Raw genomic sequence first — 14,986 nt, forward strand, 5'->3', positions numbered from 1 at the left:
CTCAGGCGATCTGCCCACCTTGGCCTCCCAAAGTGCTGGGATTACAGGTGTGAGTCACTGTGCCTGGCCTGAAAAGTTGTTGACATACTAAAGCTATTAAGTTTTTACTTCAGATGTCATTTCGATAAAGATTTATTGGACACTGAGTGCAAGCCCCTGTGTTAAGCATAAAACAGATATATAAAAATGGGATAAAGCAACTCTTTAATGCCTTAAGATTTTGAGTTTGAACTAGGCAAGTGGTATTCATTTACACTGGGCAAGTAGATATTCATTTATGTATAATATACATATTTTGATATTCAGACTTGCTTGTTTAAGAGAAATAAACTGCAGTAATAAGAGTTAAGTGTTAAATATGAGCCTGTCTTAAGAGAAAGATTGCTAGGTATGGTGGCTCAAGCTTGTAATTCCAGCACCTTGGAAGGCTGAGGTGGGAGGATTGCTTGAGCCCAGGAGTTCGATACCAGTCTGGGCAACATAAAAAATAAAAATTAGGTAAGGCACGGTGGCTCATGCCTGTAATCCCAGCACTTTGGGAAGCCGATGCAGGTGGATTACTTGAGGTCAGGAGTTCAAGACCAGCCTGGCCAAATGGTGAAACCCTGTCTCTACTAAAAAAATAACAAAAATTAGCCAGGCCTGGTGGTGCATGCCTGTAATCCCAGCTACTTGGGAGTCTGAGGCGGGAGAAATCACTTGAACCTAGGAGATGGAGATTACAAATCGCACAACTGCACTTCAGCCTGGGCAACAGAGCAAGACTCTGTCTCAAAAAAACAAGATAAATAATAAAATAAAAATTAGCTGGGAGTGTTGTCACATACCTGTGGTCCCAGCTTCTCGGGAGGCTGAGGTGGGAGGATCACTTGAGCCCAGGAAGTCAAGGCTGCAGTGAGCAGTGATCATACCACTGTACTCCAACCTGGGCAGCAGAGTGAGACCTTGTCTCGAAAAAATAAATATAAATTTAAAGAAAAAGAAACATCATGTAGCCCATTTTTAGCTCTTTCAATTTTTTTTTTTTTTTTTTTTTTTTTTTTTTTTTTTTGAGATAAAGTCTCGCTCTGTCGCCTAGGCTGGACTGCAGTGGCTTGATCTCAGCTCACTGCAAGATCCACCTCCTGGGTTCATGCCATTCTCCTGCCTCAGCCTCCCAAGTAGCTGGGACCTGTTACAGGCACCCGCCACCACGCCCGACTAATTTTTTGTATTTTTAGTAGAGACGGGGTTTTACCATGTTAGCCAGGATGGTCTCGATCTCCTGATCTCGTGATCCACCTGCCTCGGCCTCCCAAAATGCTGGGATTACAGGCGTAAGCTACCATGCCCAGCTTTTTTTTTTTTTTTTTTTTCCAGATGGAGTTTCGCTCTCGTTGCCCAGGCTGGAGTACAGTGGTACGATCTAGGCTTACTGCAGCCTCTGCCTCCTGGGTTCAAGCAATTCTCCTGCCTCAGCCTTCCGAGTACCTGGGATTACAGGCATGCACCACCATGCCTGGCTAATTTTGTATTTTTAATGGAGATGGGGTTTCTCCATGTTGATCAGGCTGGTCTCGAACTCCTGAACTCAGGTGATCCACCCACCTCAGCCTCCCAAAGTGCTGGGATTACAAGTGTGAGCCACCACACCTGGCCCTCAATTTCTTTTTAAGAGATTTTATCTCCATCTTTGGTTTTCATTAACTGTGCATGGATAGCTTCCAGATCTTAGCTACAGTTGAATGTGTCTTACAAGTTTTAGCTGTGCATCATACATTTCTATTCTACCGAGATCTCTCATAAGCCTCTCAAATTCAAAGTGTTCAAAGTTAATTTATCTCTGGTCCTCCAATCCTTCTAGGCTTTCCATACCCCCTTCAACCACTTTTACCCTAAGTTCATCTCAGTCGTGAGCATCTTTCCATTCAAGCGAGAAACTGGAGGTTTCTTAGGGAACTCATTCCTCTCCCGAACCCATCATGCCTACACAGGCCAAAAAACAGCTAGAGTCCATTATTTTCTTTCCATTTCCTTTTTTGGCCTTAGTTCTGGCTCAATGTCAATCACTTAAATAATTTCCATAGCCTCTGTGTAACAAATTACTTCAAAACTTAGTGGTTCAAAATAAAATATTTATCATCTCATAGTTTCTGTGGATCAGGAATTGAGGAGCAACTTAACTAAGTGGGCTCAGGGTCTCTCATGAGGTTGCCATAAAGCCATCAGCCAGGTCTGCAGTCATCTGAAGGCTTGACTGGGGCTGGTGGATCTGATTCCAAGATGTCTTACATTGCTATTGGCAAGAGGCCTCAGTTCCTCACCATGTTTTTCTCTTGGTAAGGCTGTTTGATATGGTAACTGCTCTCCCAGAGCAAACTATCCTAGAGAGAGAAAAATAGAAAGCCACAATGCCTTTTATAACTCAATCTCCAGAGTCATGTACTGGCAATCCCATCATATTCTAGTTGTTAGAAGCAGGTTAATAAGTACAGCCTATATTTAAGGAGAGGAGAATTAGGCTTCACTTTTTTGAAAAGAGGTGAATCAAAAAGTTTTAGACATAATTTAAAACAATCATCATCTCCAAAGTATTATTTTCCTCCAGTCTCTTTGTATTTCCATTCAGTCTATATGTTGCAAGAATTATCCTTCTGAAATGCACATCTTCAGTCATTCTCTCATTTAATGCATTTCACCAGTTCAGTGAAGTGTGAAGTTCATGTTTCTCAAACAAAGCTAAAGATATAAGCTTTTTAAAGATCTCTGTACTGTCTGTCTAACCTCGTAGACTAGTTTTCAGTTATATTTCAGTTTTGCCCAGCTGCTTGTCCGTAACAGGACCTTTTTTCTTCTCCCCAGACAGTGTAACTCAAATTGACTACCTTTTCAAAGCCACTAAGTCTAATGCATTTGAATAAGTGAATTGGATGCGTCAGGACTGTGTTATTAACATCATAGCAGGTAACTGTGGTAGACAGAATTATGGCCTCCCAAAGATATCTATATCCTAATCAACAAAACCTGTGAATGTTACCTTAGATAGTGAGAGAGACTTTGCAGATATGATTAAGTTAAGGACTTTGAGATGAGAGGATTATTCTGGATTACCCTAGTGGACGTAGTGTTATCACAGGGTCCTTAGAAGTAGAACAGGAAAAGGCTGGGCACGGTGACTCATGCCTGTAATCCCAGCACTTTGGGAAGCCGAGACGGGCAAATCACGAGGTCAGGAGATCGAGACCATCCTGGCTAACACGGTGAAACCCCGTCTCTACTAAAAATACAAAAAATTAGCCGGGAGTGGTGGCAGGCACCTGTAGTCCCAGCTACTCGGGAGGCTGAGGCAGGAGAATGGCAAGAACCCAGGAGGGGGAGCTTGCAGTGAATCGAGATCGCGCCACTGCACTCCAACCTGGGCGACAGAACAAGACTCCGTCTCAAAAAAAAAAAGTAGAACAGGAATGCAGAAGAGGAAGTCAGAGTGCAGTGATAGAAAAAAAGGACTCAACCTGCTCTTGGTGGCTTTGAAAATGGAGAGAAGGAGCCATGAGCCGGAGAATGTGGGTGGCCTTTAGAAGAGCTGGAAAAAAGAAGCAGATTAGTGTGATGATTATACATACTTATAATCTTCTTTATTCTATGAGTGTTAAATCACACGCATATTTTATTACTGAGTCTTATAAAGTTAATGATGAAATGATTAACATCTCAATATGGAAAATAGAATGCATCTCTTATGTAAAGTGGTCTTTATTGTCTTTTTTTTGAGACAGTTTCACTCTTGTTCCCCAGGCTAGAGTGCAATGGCATGATCTCGGCTCACCACAGTCTCTGCCTCCTGGGTTCAAGTGATTCTCCTGCCTCAGCCTCCTAAGTAGCTGGGATTACAGGCACCTGCCCCATGCCCAGCTAATTTTTTGTATTTTTAGTAGAGATGGGGTTTCTTCATGTTGGTGAGGCTGGTCTCAGGTGATCCACCTGCCTCGGGCTCCCAAAGTGCTGAGATTACAGGTGTGAGCCACCACACCCAGCCCCCTATAACCATCTTAAGGAGAGACCACTCATTCTCCTAACTCCCATACTCAGGGCTCAAAACTTGTCTCTCACTGATGTTTTCAAACCATGATACCTCAATGGTTTTTTTAAATTGAGATATAATTTATATATCATGAAGTTCACTCTTTTAAAGTATACATTTTAGTGTTTGTAATATATTCACAAAATTGTACAACCATCACCACTCTCTAATTCCAGAACATTTGCGTCGTGCCAAAAAGAAATCCCATATTCATTATCCGTCATTTTCTATTCTCCTCCCCCACCCCCTCTCGCATACTTGGCAATCACTAATCTACTTTCTGTCTTTATAGATTTGACTGTTTTGGACATTTCATATAGATGGAATTATACCATATGTGTCTTTTGTTTCTAGCTTCTTCGACAGCATAATATTTTAAGGTTCATCCATGTTGCAGCATGTATTAGTACATCATTCTTTTTTATGACTGAATAATCTTTTCTGTAGTTCTACCACATTTCGTTTACCCATTCATCAATTGTTGGACATTTTGGGTATTTCCACTTTTTTGCTATTATGAGTAATGCTGCTATGAACATTCATGTACTGCTTTTTGTAAGGACATATGTTTTCATTTCACTGTGTTCTGTATCTAGCAGTGCAGTTGCTGGGTCATGGGATAAGTTGTTTAACTTTTTGAGGAATTGCCAAACTCTGTTCACTACAGCGTATAAATACTTGTATAAAATGGCTATAACATTTTATACTTCTATCAACAATGTATGAAGGTTCCAATTTTCTCTGTATTCTTACCAGCACTTGTTATTGACCTTTATTAAAAAGTCACCATCCTAGTAGGTATAAAGTGGTGTTTAATTTCATTTTTTTTTTTTTTTTTTTGAGATGGAGTCTCGCTCTGTTGCCCAGGCTGGAGTGCAGTGGCGCAATCTCTGCTCACTGCAGCCTCCACCTCCCGGGTTCAAGTGATTCTCCTGCCTCAGCCTCCCCGGTAGCTGGGATTACAGGCATGCGCCACCATGCCCAGCTAATTTTTGTATTTTTAGTAGAGATGGGATTTCACCATGTTGGCCAGGCTGCTCTCAAACTCCTGACCTCACATGATCCACCCGCCTTGGCCTCCCAAAGTGCTAGGATTACAGGTGTGAGCCACTGCGCCCCACCTCATTTTCTTTTTTTTTTTTTTTGTGAGATGGAGTTTCACTCTTGTTGCCCAGGTTGTGGTGACAGCCTCCGCCTCCTGGGTTCAAGTGATTCTCTGCCTTAGCCTCCCAAGTAGCTGGGATTACAGGCATGCATCTACCACTCCCAGCTAATTTTTTGTAGAGATGGAGTTTCTCCATATTGTTCAGGCTGGTCTCGAACTCCTGACCTCAGGTGATCCGCCCACTTCGGCCTCCCAAAGTGCTGGGATTATAGGCATGAGCCACCGCGCCCACCCCAGCCTCATTTTCTAATTGTAGTTTTGATTTGCATTTCCCCAATGACTGAAGATGTTGACCATCTCTTCATGTTATTATTGGCCATTTGGAGAAATGTCTATTCATATCCTTTGCTCATTTTTAATTGGGTTACTTGTCTTTCTGTTTTTTGTTTGTTTCTTGAGACGGAGTCTCACTCTGTTGCCCACGCTAGAATGCAGTGTCGGGAGCTCAGCTGACTGCAGCCTCCACTTCCCGGGTTCAAGCATTTCTCCTACCTCTGCCTCCCAAGTAGCTGGGGTTATAGGCATGCACCAGCACACCCTGCTAATTTTTGTATCTTTAGTAAAGATGGGGTTTTGCCATGGTAGCAAGGCTGGTCTTGAACTCCTAAGCTCAAGCAATCTGCCCACATTGGCCTCCCAAAGTGCTGGAATTACAGATGTGAGCCACTGCACCTGGCCTACTTGTCTTTTTTATTGTAGAGCTATATATATATGTATTTTCTAGATGCGTTTCTTATCTTGGCTCACGACAACCTCTGCCTCCCCAATTTAAGCGATTCTTGTTCCTCAGCCTCCCAAGTAGCTGGGATTACAAGTGTGTGCCACTATGACCGGCTAATTTTTGTATTTTTGGTAGAGACGGGGTTTCACCATGTTGGCCAGGCTGGTCTCGAACTCCTGACCTCAAATGATCCACCCACCTCGGCCTTTCAAAGTGCTGGGATGACAGGTGTGAGCCACTGCACGCGGCCAAACATTTTAAAATTTTGATGAAGTTTAATTTCTCTGCTTTATCTTTTGTTGCTTGTGCTTTTGGTGTCATATCTAAGAAACCATTGTCTAATCTAAGGTTGTAAGGATTTAAGCCTGTGTTTTCTTCTAAGAGTTCCATAGCTTTAACTCTTACTTATATTTAGGTCTTTCATCCATTTTGAGTTAATTTTTATCTATAGTGTGAGATGGTGCTCAATTTCATTCTTCTGTATGTTGATACCTAGCTGACCCAGCACTGTTTGTTTAAGAGACTTTCCCTTCCTCATTAAAGGGTCTTGGCACTTTTACTGAAAATTAATTGAAATGAACATTACTGTTTATTTCTAGACTGTCAATTCTGTTTTATTGATCTATGTGTCTATATCACAGTGCCACACAGTCTTTTTTACTGTAACTTCTTAGTAAGTTTTGAAATTGGAAAGTGTGAGATCTTCACCTTTCTCCTTCATTTTCAAGATTGTTTTGGCTATTCTGGATCCCTTGCATCTCCATATGACTTTAATGATTAGCTTGTCAATTTCTGCAAAAACAGCAGTTAGGATTTTGATAGGGATTATGTTAAATCTGTGACTCAAGTTGGGATATATTACTCTTTTCCTATTCATGAACACAGCATATCTTTTTATTTATTTGGGCCTTAAGTAGTTTCTTTCAACAGTGTCTTGTAGTTTTCCATGTACTAGTCTTATTCTTCTTTAGTAAAATTTACCACTGCCAAGTATTTTAATCTTTGTGATGTTACTTAAATGCTATTTAAATGAAATAATGTTAAAATTTTATTTTTTGATTGTTCATTGCTAGGATATAGAAATATACATGATATTTGCATATTTAGCTTGTATCTGGTGACTTTGCTGAATTTATTAATTCCAACAGTTTTTTAATGGATTCCTTAAGATTGTCTATGTACAAGACTATGTCATCTGTGAGTAGGTGTGGTTTTACTTCTTCCTTTCATTTTCTTACATATTGCTCTAGCTAGAACCTTAAGTTCAATGTAGAATAGAGGTGATAAGAGGGTTCATCTCTGTCTTATTCCTGATCTTATGGGGAAAGCATTTAGTTTTCCACTGTTGTATGTATTCGTTGTGGGATTTTCATAGGTGCCTTTTATTGTGTTGAAGAAGTTTTCTTCTATTCCTAGTTTCTCAATAGTATCTTAAAAGATGACCCTCAACATTTCTGAAAAACAAAATAATTTTTAAGATGGAATCTCGCTCTGTCACCCAGACTGGAGTGCAGTGGCACGATCTTGGCTCAATGCAACCTCCGCCTCCCGGGTTCAAGCAATTCTTCTACCTCAGCCTCCCAAGTAGCTGGGATTACAGACGCGCACAACATGCTCAGCTAATTTTTGTATTTTTAGTAGAGACAGGGTTTCACCATGCTGGCCAGGCTGGTCTCGAACTCCTGACCTCAGGTGATCTGCCCGCCTCGGCCTCCCAAAGTGCTGGGATTACAGGCATGAGCCACTGCACCCAGCCTGTGAGTCACCACGCCTAGCGTGTACTTTCTAATTTTATAAATAGTATGTGTTTACCATAAGATTTTTTTTGTTTGTTTTTGAGACAGTCTCACTCAGTCGCCCAGGCTGGAGAGCCGTGGCATGATCTCAGCTTACAGCAACCTCGGCTTCTCATGTTCAAGCGATTCTCCTGCTTCGGCCTCCCAAGCAGCTGGGATTACAGGTGCCCGCCACCACATGCAGCTAATTTTTGTATTTTTAGTGGAGACGGGGTTTTGCCATGTTGGCCAGGCTGGTCTTGAACTCCTGACCTCAAGTGATTCTCGTGCCTCAGCCTCCCAAAGTGCTAGGGTTACAGGCGTGAGCCACCATGCCCAGCCACCATAAGAATTTTTTTTTTTTTTTTTTGAGACGGAGTTTTGCTCTTGTTGCCCAGGCTAGAGTGCAGTGGCACAATCTCGGCTCACTGCAACCTCTGCCTCCCTGGTTCAGGCTATTTTCCTGCCTCAGCCTCCCGAGCAGCTGGGGTTACAGGCATGCACCACCACACCCGGCTAATTTTGTATTTTTAATAGAGACGGGCTTTCTCTGTCTCTACTGTTGGTCAGGCTGATCTCGAACTCCCAACCTCAGGTGATCCACCTGCCTCAGCCTCCCAAAGTGCTGGGATTACAGGCGTGAGCAACCGCACTGGGCACCATAAGATTTTTTTTTAAGAAAATAATATATAAAGAAGCAAAACACTCTAGTAGTTGAACTAGAGATAACAGTTAATTTTCTTTATATTTTTAAGTCTACTTTGTTCCTCTAGATATGAAGTTAGATTTTTATATGTGTATACATATATACACATACGTAAACATACATAGACACACATAAAATTAACTGAGTCGTGCTAGTTTTGCTGGTTTTAAAGTTGCACTTATTTTATAAATTTATAATGTTTTAAAATATACATAGATACAAACGTACACGTATATATTTTACTAAATGGGATAACTCTGTGCATAAATTTTTATATTTTTCCACTTGGTATTATATCAAGAATTTTTAAAATTATCATGTCACTACATATTCTTTGGAAATACCTTTTATAGCTTCTCAGGGTTCAAAGTAAAAAAAAATACATTTTTAAAATTGCTGCCTTATATGTATGAATTTGCCATACTGTGTTTTTTTATTATTGAGCATTTAGGTTGCTTCTAAATTTTCACAATTAGAAATAAAACTTTACACGTTTTTTACAGTTTGCACTCTGATATTTTCTTAGAGTAGGCCTTTAGAAATGGAATTTTCTAAAATTGCCAAATAACTAAAAATGGTCATAACATTTTACACTCTCATCAGCAGTGTATAAGTGTAATAATTTCTTTTTTCCAGTTCGGATTCTGAAATAATAGGTTATGCTTTGGACACACTGTATAATATAATATCTAATGAAGAAGAAGAAGAAGTAGGTAAGTTTCCAGTTATTTTTACTGTGTTTTCTGTACATAAAATCAACTGGGTTGTGCTAATTTTGCTGGTTTTAAAGTTGGACTTATTTTATAAATGTATGAGTTTTTTTACTTTTTTCATTAAAAAATTTAATAAACACATAGGCTTAGATCTAGAAAAGTGTCTTTAGGATGATTGCTTTGTGTGTAAGTCGGAACATTATAGTGAGATGAAATAAGATCCTTCTTTTTAAGTAATATTTTTGCCTGCTTGTGTTTGGTTTTAGTTAGGCAGTATGCATATTAGCCAGTTCTGGATTAAATAATTATTTATGGCTATTGATTGAAAATATATATTATTATCTAGTGAGCAATATAAAATTAGAGGGTTTTTCCTAATAAATACTTAAACTTTTTACATAGGACTTACGTTAATTTATAAAGTGCAACAATTTCTTAAATTTAGATTTTTTTTCTTTACATTATGTCTGTTTGGTGAACATTGCTATAAATCGGTTTGAAATCCACACATTTCTTTGGCACATTCATTTTCTTTTTTGTTTTAAAATACTTGCGCACTTAACGTAACGTTATCTGTCTTTTATTTATTGTCACTGTGTGAAGCTTGATTGGAAGTCTGTATACATTTTGTCCTGTGTACATTTTGTTCTATATGTTGCAAAACATATGCAGTAACATTTCACAATTCTGTTGAAGAGTGTATTTGTCATATCAAATTGGCTGTTACAGTAGGACATAGTAGATTTTTCCTTATTCTGTAAAGTCAGAACAGTGGATATATTCATACATTTTATAAATCTTAATTTAGACTGAAGTTATATATCTCTCAAAATTCTGAGTAGACAAATAATAAAGAAGTATAGATACATATTTACTTTGCTCATATTTTATTAAAATAAAAGTAGAGCAGGAATATATGTCAATATTAACTTCACAGAATACTAGTATTGAGAACATCTGAAACTGGATCATGTTGCATAGTCACAATTTCTTAGACATAAATATCCTTTTTAAAAAACTTTTATTTTGGCTGGGTGTTATGGCTCATGTCTGCAATCCCAGCACTTTGGGAGGCTGGAGTGGAAGGATTGCTTGAACCTAGGAGTTCGAGACCAGCCTGGGCAACATAAGTGAGACCCCACCTCATTAAAAAAAATTTTTTTTAACGAATTTCTCCATGGTATCTATCCTATAGCTTAACTTTATTAATTTCTTAAGGGTGAAAAATATTTAGTAAATGTAATTTGGTACCCATGGAAAAAGAGGTTGTCAGTCACATGACAATACATAGATACAATACACACAAGAATATACTTTGAAGAAAAAGATACTTATTTTCCCTAATTATTTCTACAATGAGAAAATTAGATGCAACGCAGTTGTTCAAATACATTTCAAAAAATTACAGTCTTTTCTTTCCTTTTGTCCCCCTTAGTTGTTTCAGATTAAAAATTTAGCTCTTTTTCTAGTTAATTTGATGGGGTAATTTTTTCTGTTCTTAAAAAAATGTGTAGCAACAATATTTTTTAGTTAGGAGGTTTTTTTTTTGTTATAAATTTATAATCATGTTTAGAGCCCACCTGTTTCATTTTTCTTTGTGTTTTTAGGTTCTGTAATTTAGCATCCAAAAATGATCCTTTGGATAAACAGTAATAGAATCACTTTTATTAAGGAAGGACCTTTTTTTTTTTTTTTTTTTTCCCTGAAAATTTAGTCATCCTGAAAGAGTCAGTTAAAAAGTAGACATTGGGCCGGGCACGGTGGCTCACGCCTGTAATCCCAGCACTTTGGGAGGCCGAGGCGGGTGGATCACTTGAGGTCAGGAGTTCGAGACCAGCCTGGCCAACATGGTGAAACCTTGTCTTTACTAAAAATACAAAAATTAGCTGGGCATGGTCGCACACACCTGTAATCCCAGCTACTCAGGAAGCTGAGGCAGGAGAATTGCTGGAACCCAGGAGGCACAGGTTGGAGTGAGCCAAGATCGTGCCACTGCACTCCAGCCTGGGTAACAGAACAAGACTCTGTCTTAAAAAAAAAAAAAAAAAATAGGCCAGGCGTGGTGGCTCACACCTGTAATTCCAGCACTTTGGGAGGCCAAGGCGGGTGGATCACCTGAGGTCAGGAGTTCGAGACCAGCGTCACCAACATGGTGAAACCCTGTCTCTACTAAAAATACCAAAATCAGCTGGGCGTGGTGGTGCACACCTGTAATCCCAGCTACTCAGGAGGCTGAGGCAGTAGAATCGCTTGAACCCGGAAGGCGGAGGTTGCAGTGAGCCGAGATCGCACCATTGTACTCCAGCCTGGGCAACAGAGGGAGACTCTGTCTCAAAAATAAAATAAAAATAAAAAATAAAAAGTAAAAATAAAAATAGACATTGAGACATGTCCTTCAGTTCTGTTATTGATACTTTGCTTTTATTGCTTTATGAAATGTAATTCTTAGCTGACATAACGAACTACATTTTAGAGTTCTTTAGGACTATTTTACAACCGTCTAATGATAATAAATCTGTCTCCTAGTCCTAAAAATATAGCATATGCTAAATCTCTTTTAGTATATCTGAGGTATTTGACCAAAGTAAATATGGATCTCTTCTTCCAAAGGATTATGTAGCTTATTAAACATTTTTAAGCTCCTATTTTATTGTGTATACTACTACATTAAAAAACTGTTGTCTTTATCACCTGCTTTTTATTTATTTATTTTTGTCTACCTTTTCAGATGATGTTGAAGGTAAAAGATTGCATTTACATATGCATGATGCCTTTAGGCATAGTTTCTGATAATATAAAAGGACACTGTCAAGTACTGTTTCTTCTGGCTGGTAAAAAAAAATCTGAAATTTGTTTTACTATATAAGAATTCTTTAATTGAAGAGGAATATTTAATAAATTTACATTACTATTATTTCTGCAGCTACTAAATCTGTTTACTGTCCAGAACACATAAAATATTCTAGCACACCTTTAAATAAAATTAAAGCTTTTTCTGGCCAGGCGTGGTGGCTCACACTTGTAATCCCAGAACTTTGGGAGGCCAAGGCGGGCGGATCACTTGAGGTCAGGAGTTCAAGACCAGCCTGACCAGCGTGGTGAAACCCTGTCTCTACTAAAAATACAAAAATTAGCCAGGTGTGGTGGCTGGTGCCTGTAATCCCGGTTGCTTGGGAGGCTGAGGCAGGAGAATTGCTTGAACCCAGGAGACGGAGGTTGCAATGAGCTAAGATTGTGCCACTGCACAATCCAGCCTGGGCAACAGAGCATGACTCATCTCAAAAATAAATAAATAAATAAATAAATAAATAAATAAAAATTAAAGCTTTTTCTGTGGTAGGACAATTTATTCAAAATTACTTTGTGTGTATTTCCTGGAAAAAAGTTTTTAGACAGTTCATTTAAAAATACTTGCCAAGTGCAGTGGTGCATGCCTGTAGTCCCAACTACTTGGGAGACTAAAGTGGGAAAATCATTTGAGCCCAGGAGTTCGAGGCTGCAGTGAGCAGTGATTGCACCTGTGAATACCCACTGCACTCAAGGCTAGACAACATAGTGAAACCCTGCCTCTAAAAAACAGCAGCAAAAAAAATCTATAAAAGTAATATTTGAATATGTATACATATATTTTTTACCTATATTCAGTAAGAACTGGAAGGTATTCTAGTTTGGAGAATGTATATTGATATTGTCCCTTTAAAATAATGCATACTCAGTAATGATGTTTTAGTTACTGACATTTCTTACATTAACTCATAGAACTCACTAATTTTTTTTATTTTCTTCTCTCTAATCTCTTTCAAGTTTCATTTGCTTTTAACATTGATATTTGTTTTCTTCATAACTAAAGTAACCAAGTTTTTTTGGTTTGTTTTGTTTTACCAATTTCCTTGAGGTGCTTAACTTTTTTAAATGAAGAAGGAAATATTCTTATCTAAAGCAGTGTTTAAAAGGTACATAACAAAGTTGCCTATATATAATAAAAATACTAACAAACTAACTTATTAAAGTATGAAGCATTACCTTTTGTGACATTTGAATCCCTTGTTTGACATCAGATGATACCAGAGCATTGTGCCTTGACTCTTGTCAAGCTGTTTCCTTGTTGGGTAGTAAAGATCAGTAGTTGTTTCTATTATTGTGATATCATGTTTGTAGAGAGCTTTAAAATTTATAGAGTCCTTTCATGTTTATCTTATGTAATCCTCATAGCAGCCAGTGAGGTAGGTGGTATTTTTCTACTTTCTAAAGATGAGAAAGAAAATGGAAGCCCAGAGATGATGTAACTTGTATCATTGAGTAAGTAGAAGAACAATTTTACAATTTTTTTTTTTTTTTTTTTTTTTAGACAGAGTCTCACTCTGTTGCCAGGCTAGAGTACAGTGGCGCAGTCTTGGCTCACTGCAACCTCTGCCTCCTGTGTTCAAGTGATTCTCGTGCCTCAGCCTCCCAAGTAGCTGGGATTAGCGCCACCACACCCAGCTAATTTTTGTATTTTTAGTAGAGACAGGGTATCACTATATTGGCCAGGATGGTCTCGATCTCCAGAATTCGTGATCCGCCCTCCTTGGCCTCCCAAAGTGTTGGGATTACAGGCGTGAGCCACCACGCCCAGCCAGAACAATATTTTTAAATACATTTTTTCCTTCCTTTTTTTTTTTTAAAGTATTTCTTAGATTTTTAATTCAATAAATTGTGGCCAGTTTTTCTTTATTTTTCTGACTGGGTTCTTTATTAAATCATATAATTCACAAAACTAGTTTATAGAATATTCAGATAAATGTTAAAAAGTATACATGTACCTGGCCAGGTACAGTGGCTCACGCCTGTAATGCCAGCACTTTGGGAGGCTGAGGCAGGCAGATCACAAGGTCAGAAGATCAAGACCATCCTGGCTAACACGGTGAAACCCCGTCTCTACTAAAAATACAAAAAATTAGCCAGGCGTGGTGGCGGGCCCCTGTAGTCCCAGCTACTTGGGAGGCTGAGGCAGGAGAATGGTGTGAACCTGGGAGGCAGAGCTTGCAGTGAGCAGAGATCGCGCCACTGCACTCCAGCCTGGGCGACAGTGTGAGACTCCGTCTCAAAACAAAAACAACAAAAAAAGTATACGTGTACCTGTTTAATTACCAGTATAAACGAAGATTATTTGATATTTCTTCACTCTGAGTTAGGACTGTTTTTATTAGGATATCTCCTTTTATAAAGCAATTTCTTTTCTTCATAATATAGATTGTGAACTTAGTATAGAATAGAATTCCAAAGAGAAGATCCAGAAATGTTTTTAAATATTGTTTACACCTCTGGAAAAAGTTCTACTAGAAATACATTTTAAGAGTAAATGTATCTATGCATGTGTACTTAAATGTCAGTCATATAAACAGGCCTGAAAACTATCCAGAGCTATACAGACAGATGATGGTTCAACTTCATGATTTTTTGACTTAACGATGGTGTGAAAGCGATATACATTCAGTAGAATCTATACTTCGAGTACCCATACTACCATTCTGTTTTTTCACCTTCAGTACAGTATTCAGCAAATTACATGAGATAGTCAATACTTTATTATAAAATAGGATTTCTGTTATATTTTGCCCAGCTGTAGGATAATGTAAGTGTTCTGGGCACATTTAAAGTAGGTTAAACATATTAAATACATTTTCAACCTATGATATTTTCAGTTTATGATGGGCTTATCAGGACATAACCCCGTTGTAAGTTGAGGAGCATCTGTGTAAGTACTTAGAACGGGCATTTTTTTATTTTACATTCCCATCTTAAATTTATTTTTACTATGGTAACAAAGGGCCATTTCATTTTTATCTTATTTTTTCATTTACCTT

At 38.5% G+C, this 14,986-nt stretch overlaps 1 protein-coding gene across 4 annotated transcripts in view; it reads left to right on the forward strand.

Moving 5' to 3' along the window:
• The window catches only part of USO1 (USO1 vesicle transport factor), a 93,726-nt gene that overhangs the window by 28,399 nt on the left and 50,341 nt on the right, over positions 1–14,986 (forward strand). For all 4 annotated transcript variants that reach the window (XM_054485772.2, XM_063663763.1, XM_054485771.1 and 1 more), the window contains exon 4: positions 9,064–9,140. In XM_054485772.2, the coding sequence (XP_054341747.1) occupies positions 9,064–9,140 (77 nt within the window). The remainder of the gene's footprint in view (positions 1–9,063; positions 9,141–14,986) is intronic.

The sequence above is a fragment of the Pongo pygmaeus genome, chromosome 3, assembly GCF_028885625.2.
Source record: "Pongo pygmaeus isolate AG05252 chromosome 3, NHGRI_mPonPyg2-v2.0_pri, whole genome shotgun sequence".
NCBI lineage: Eukaryota > Metazoa > Chordata > Mammalia > Primates > Hominidae > Pongo > Pongo pygmaeus.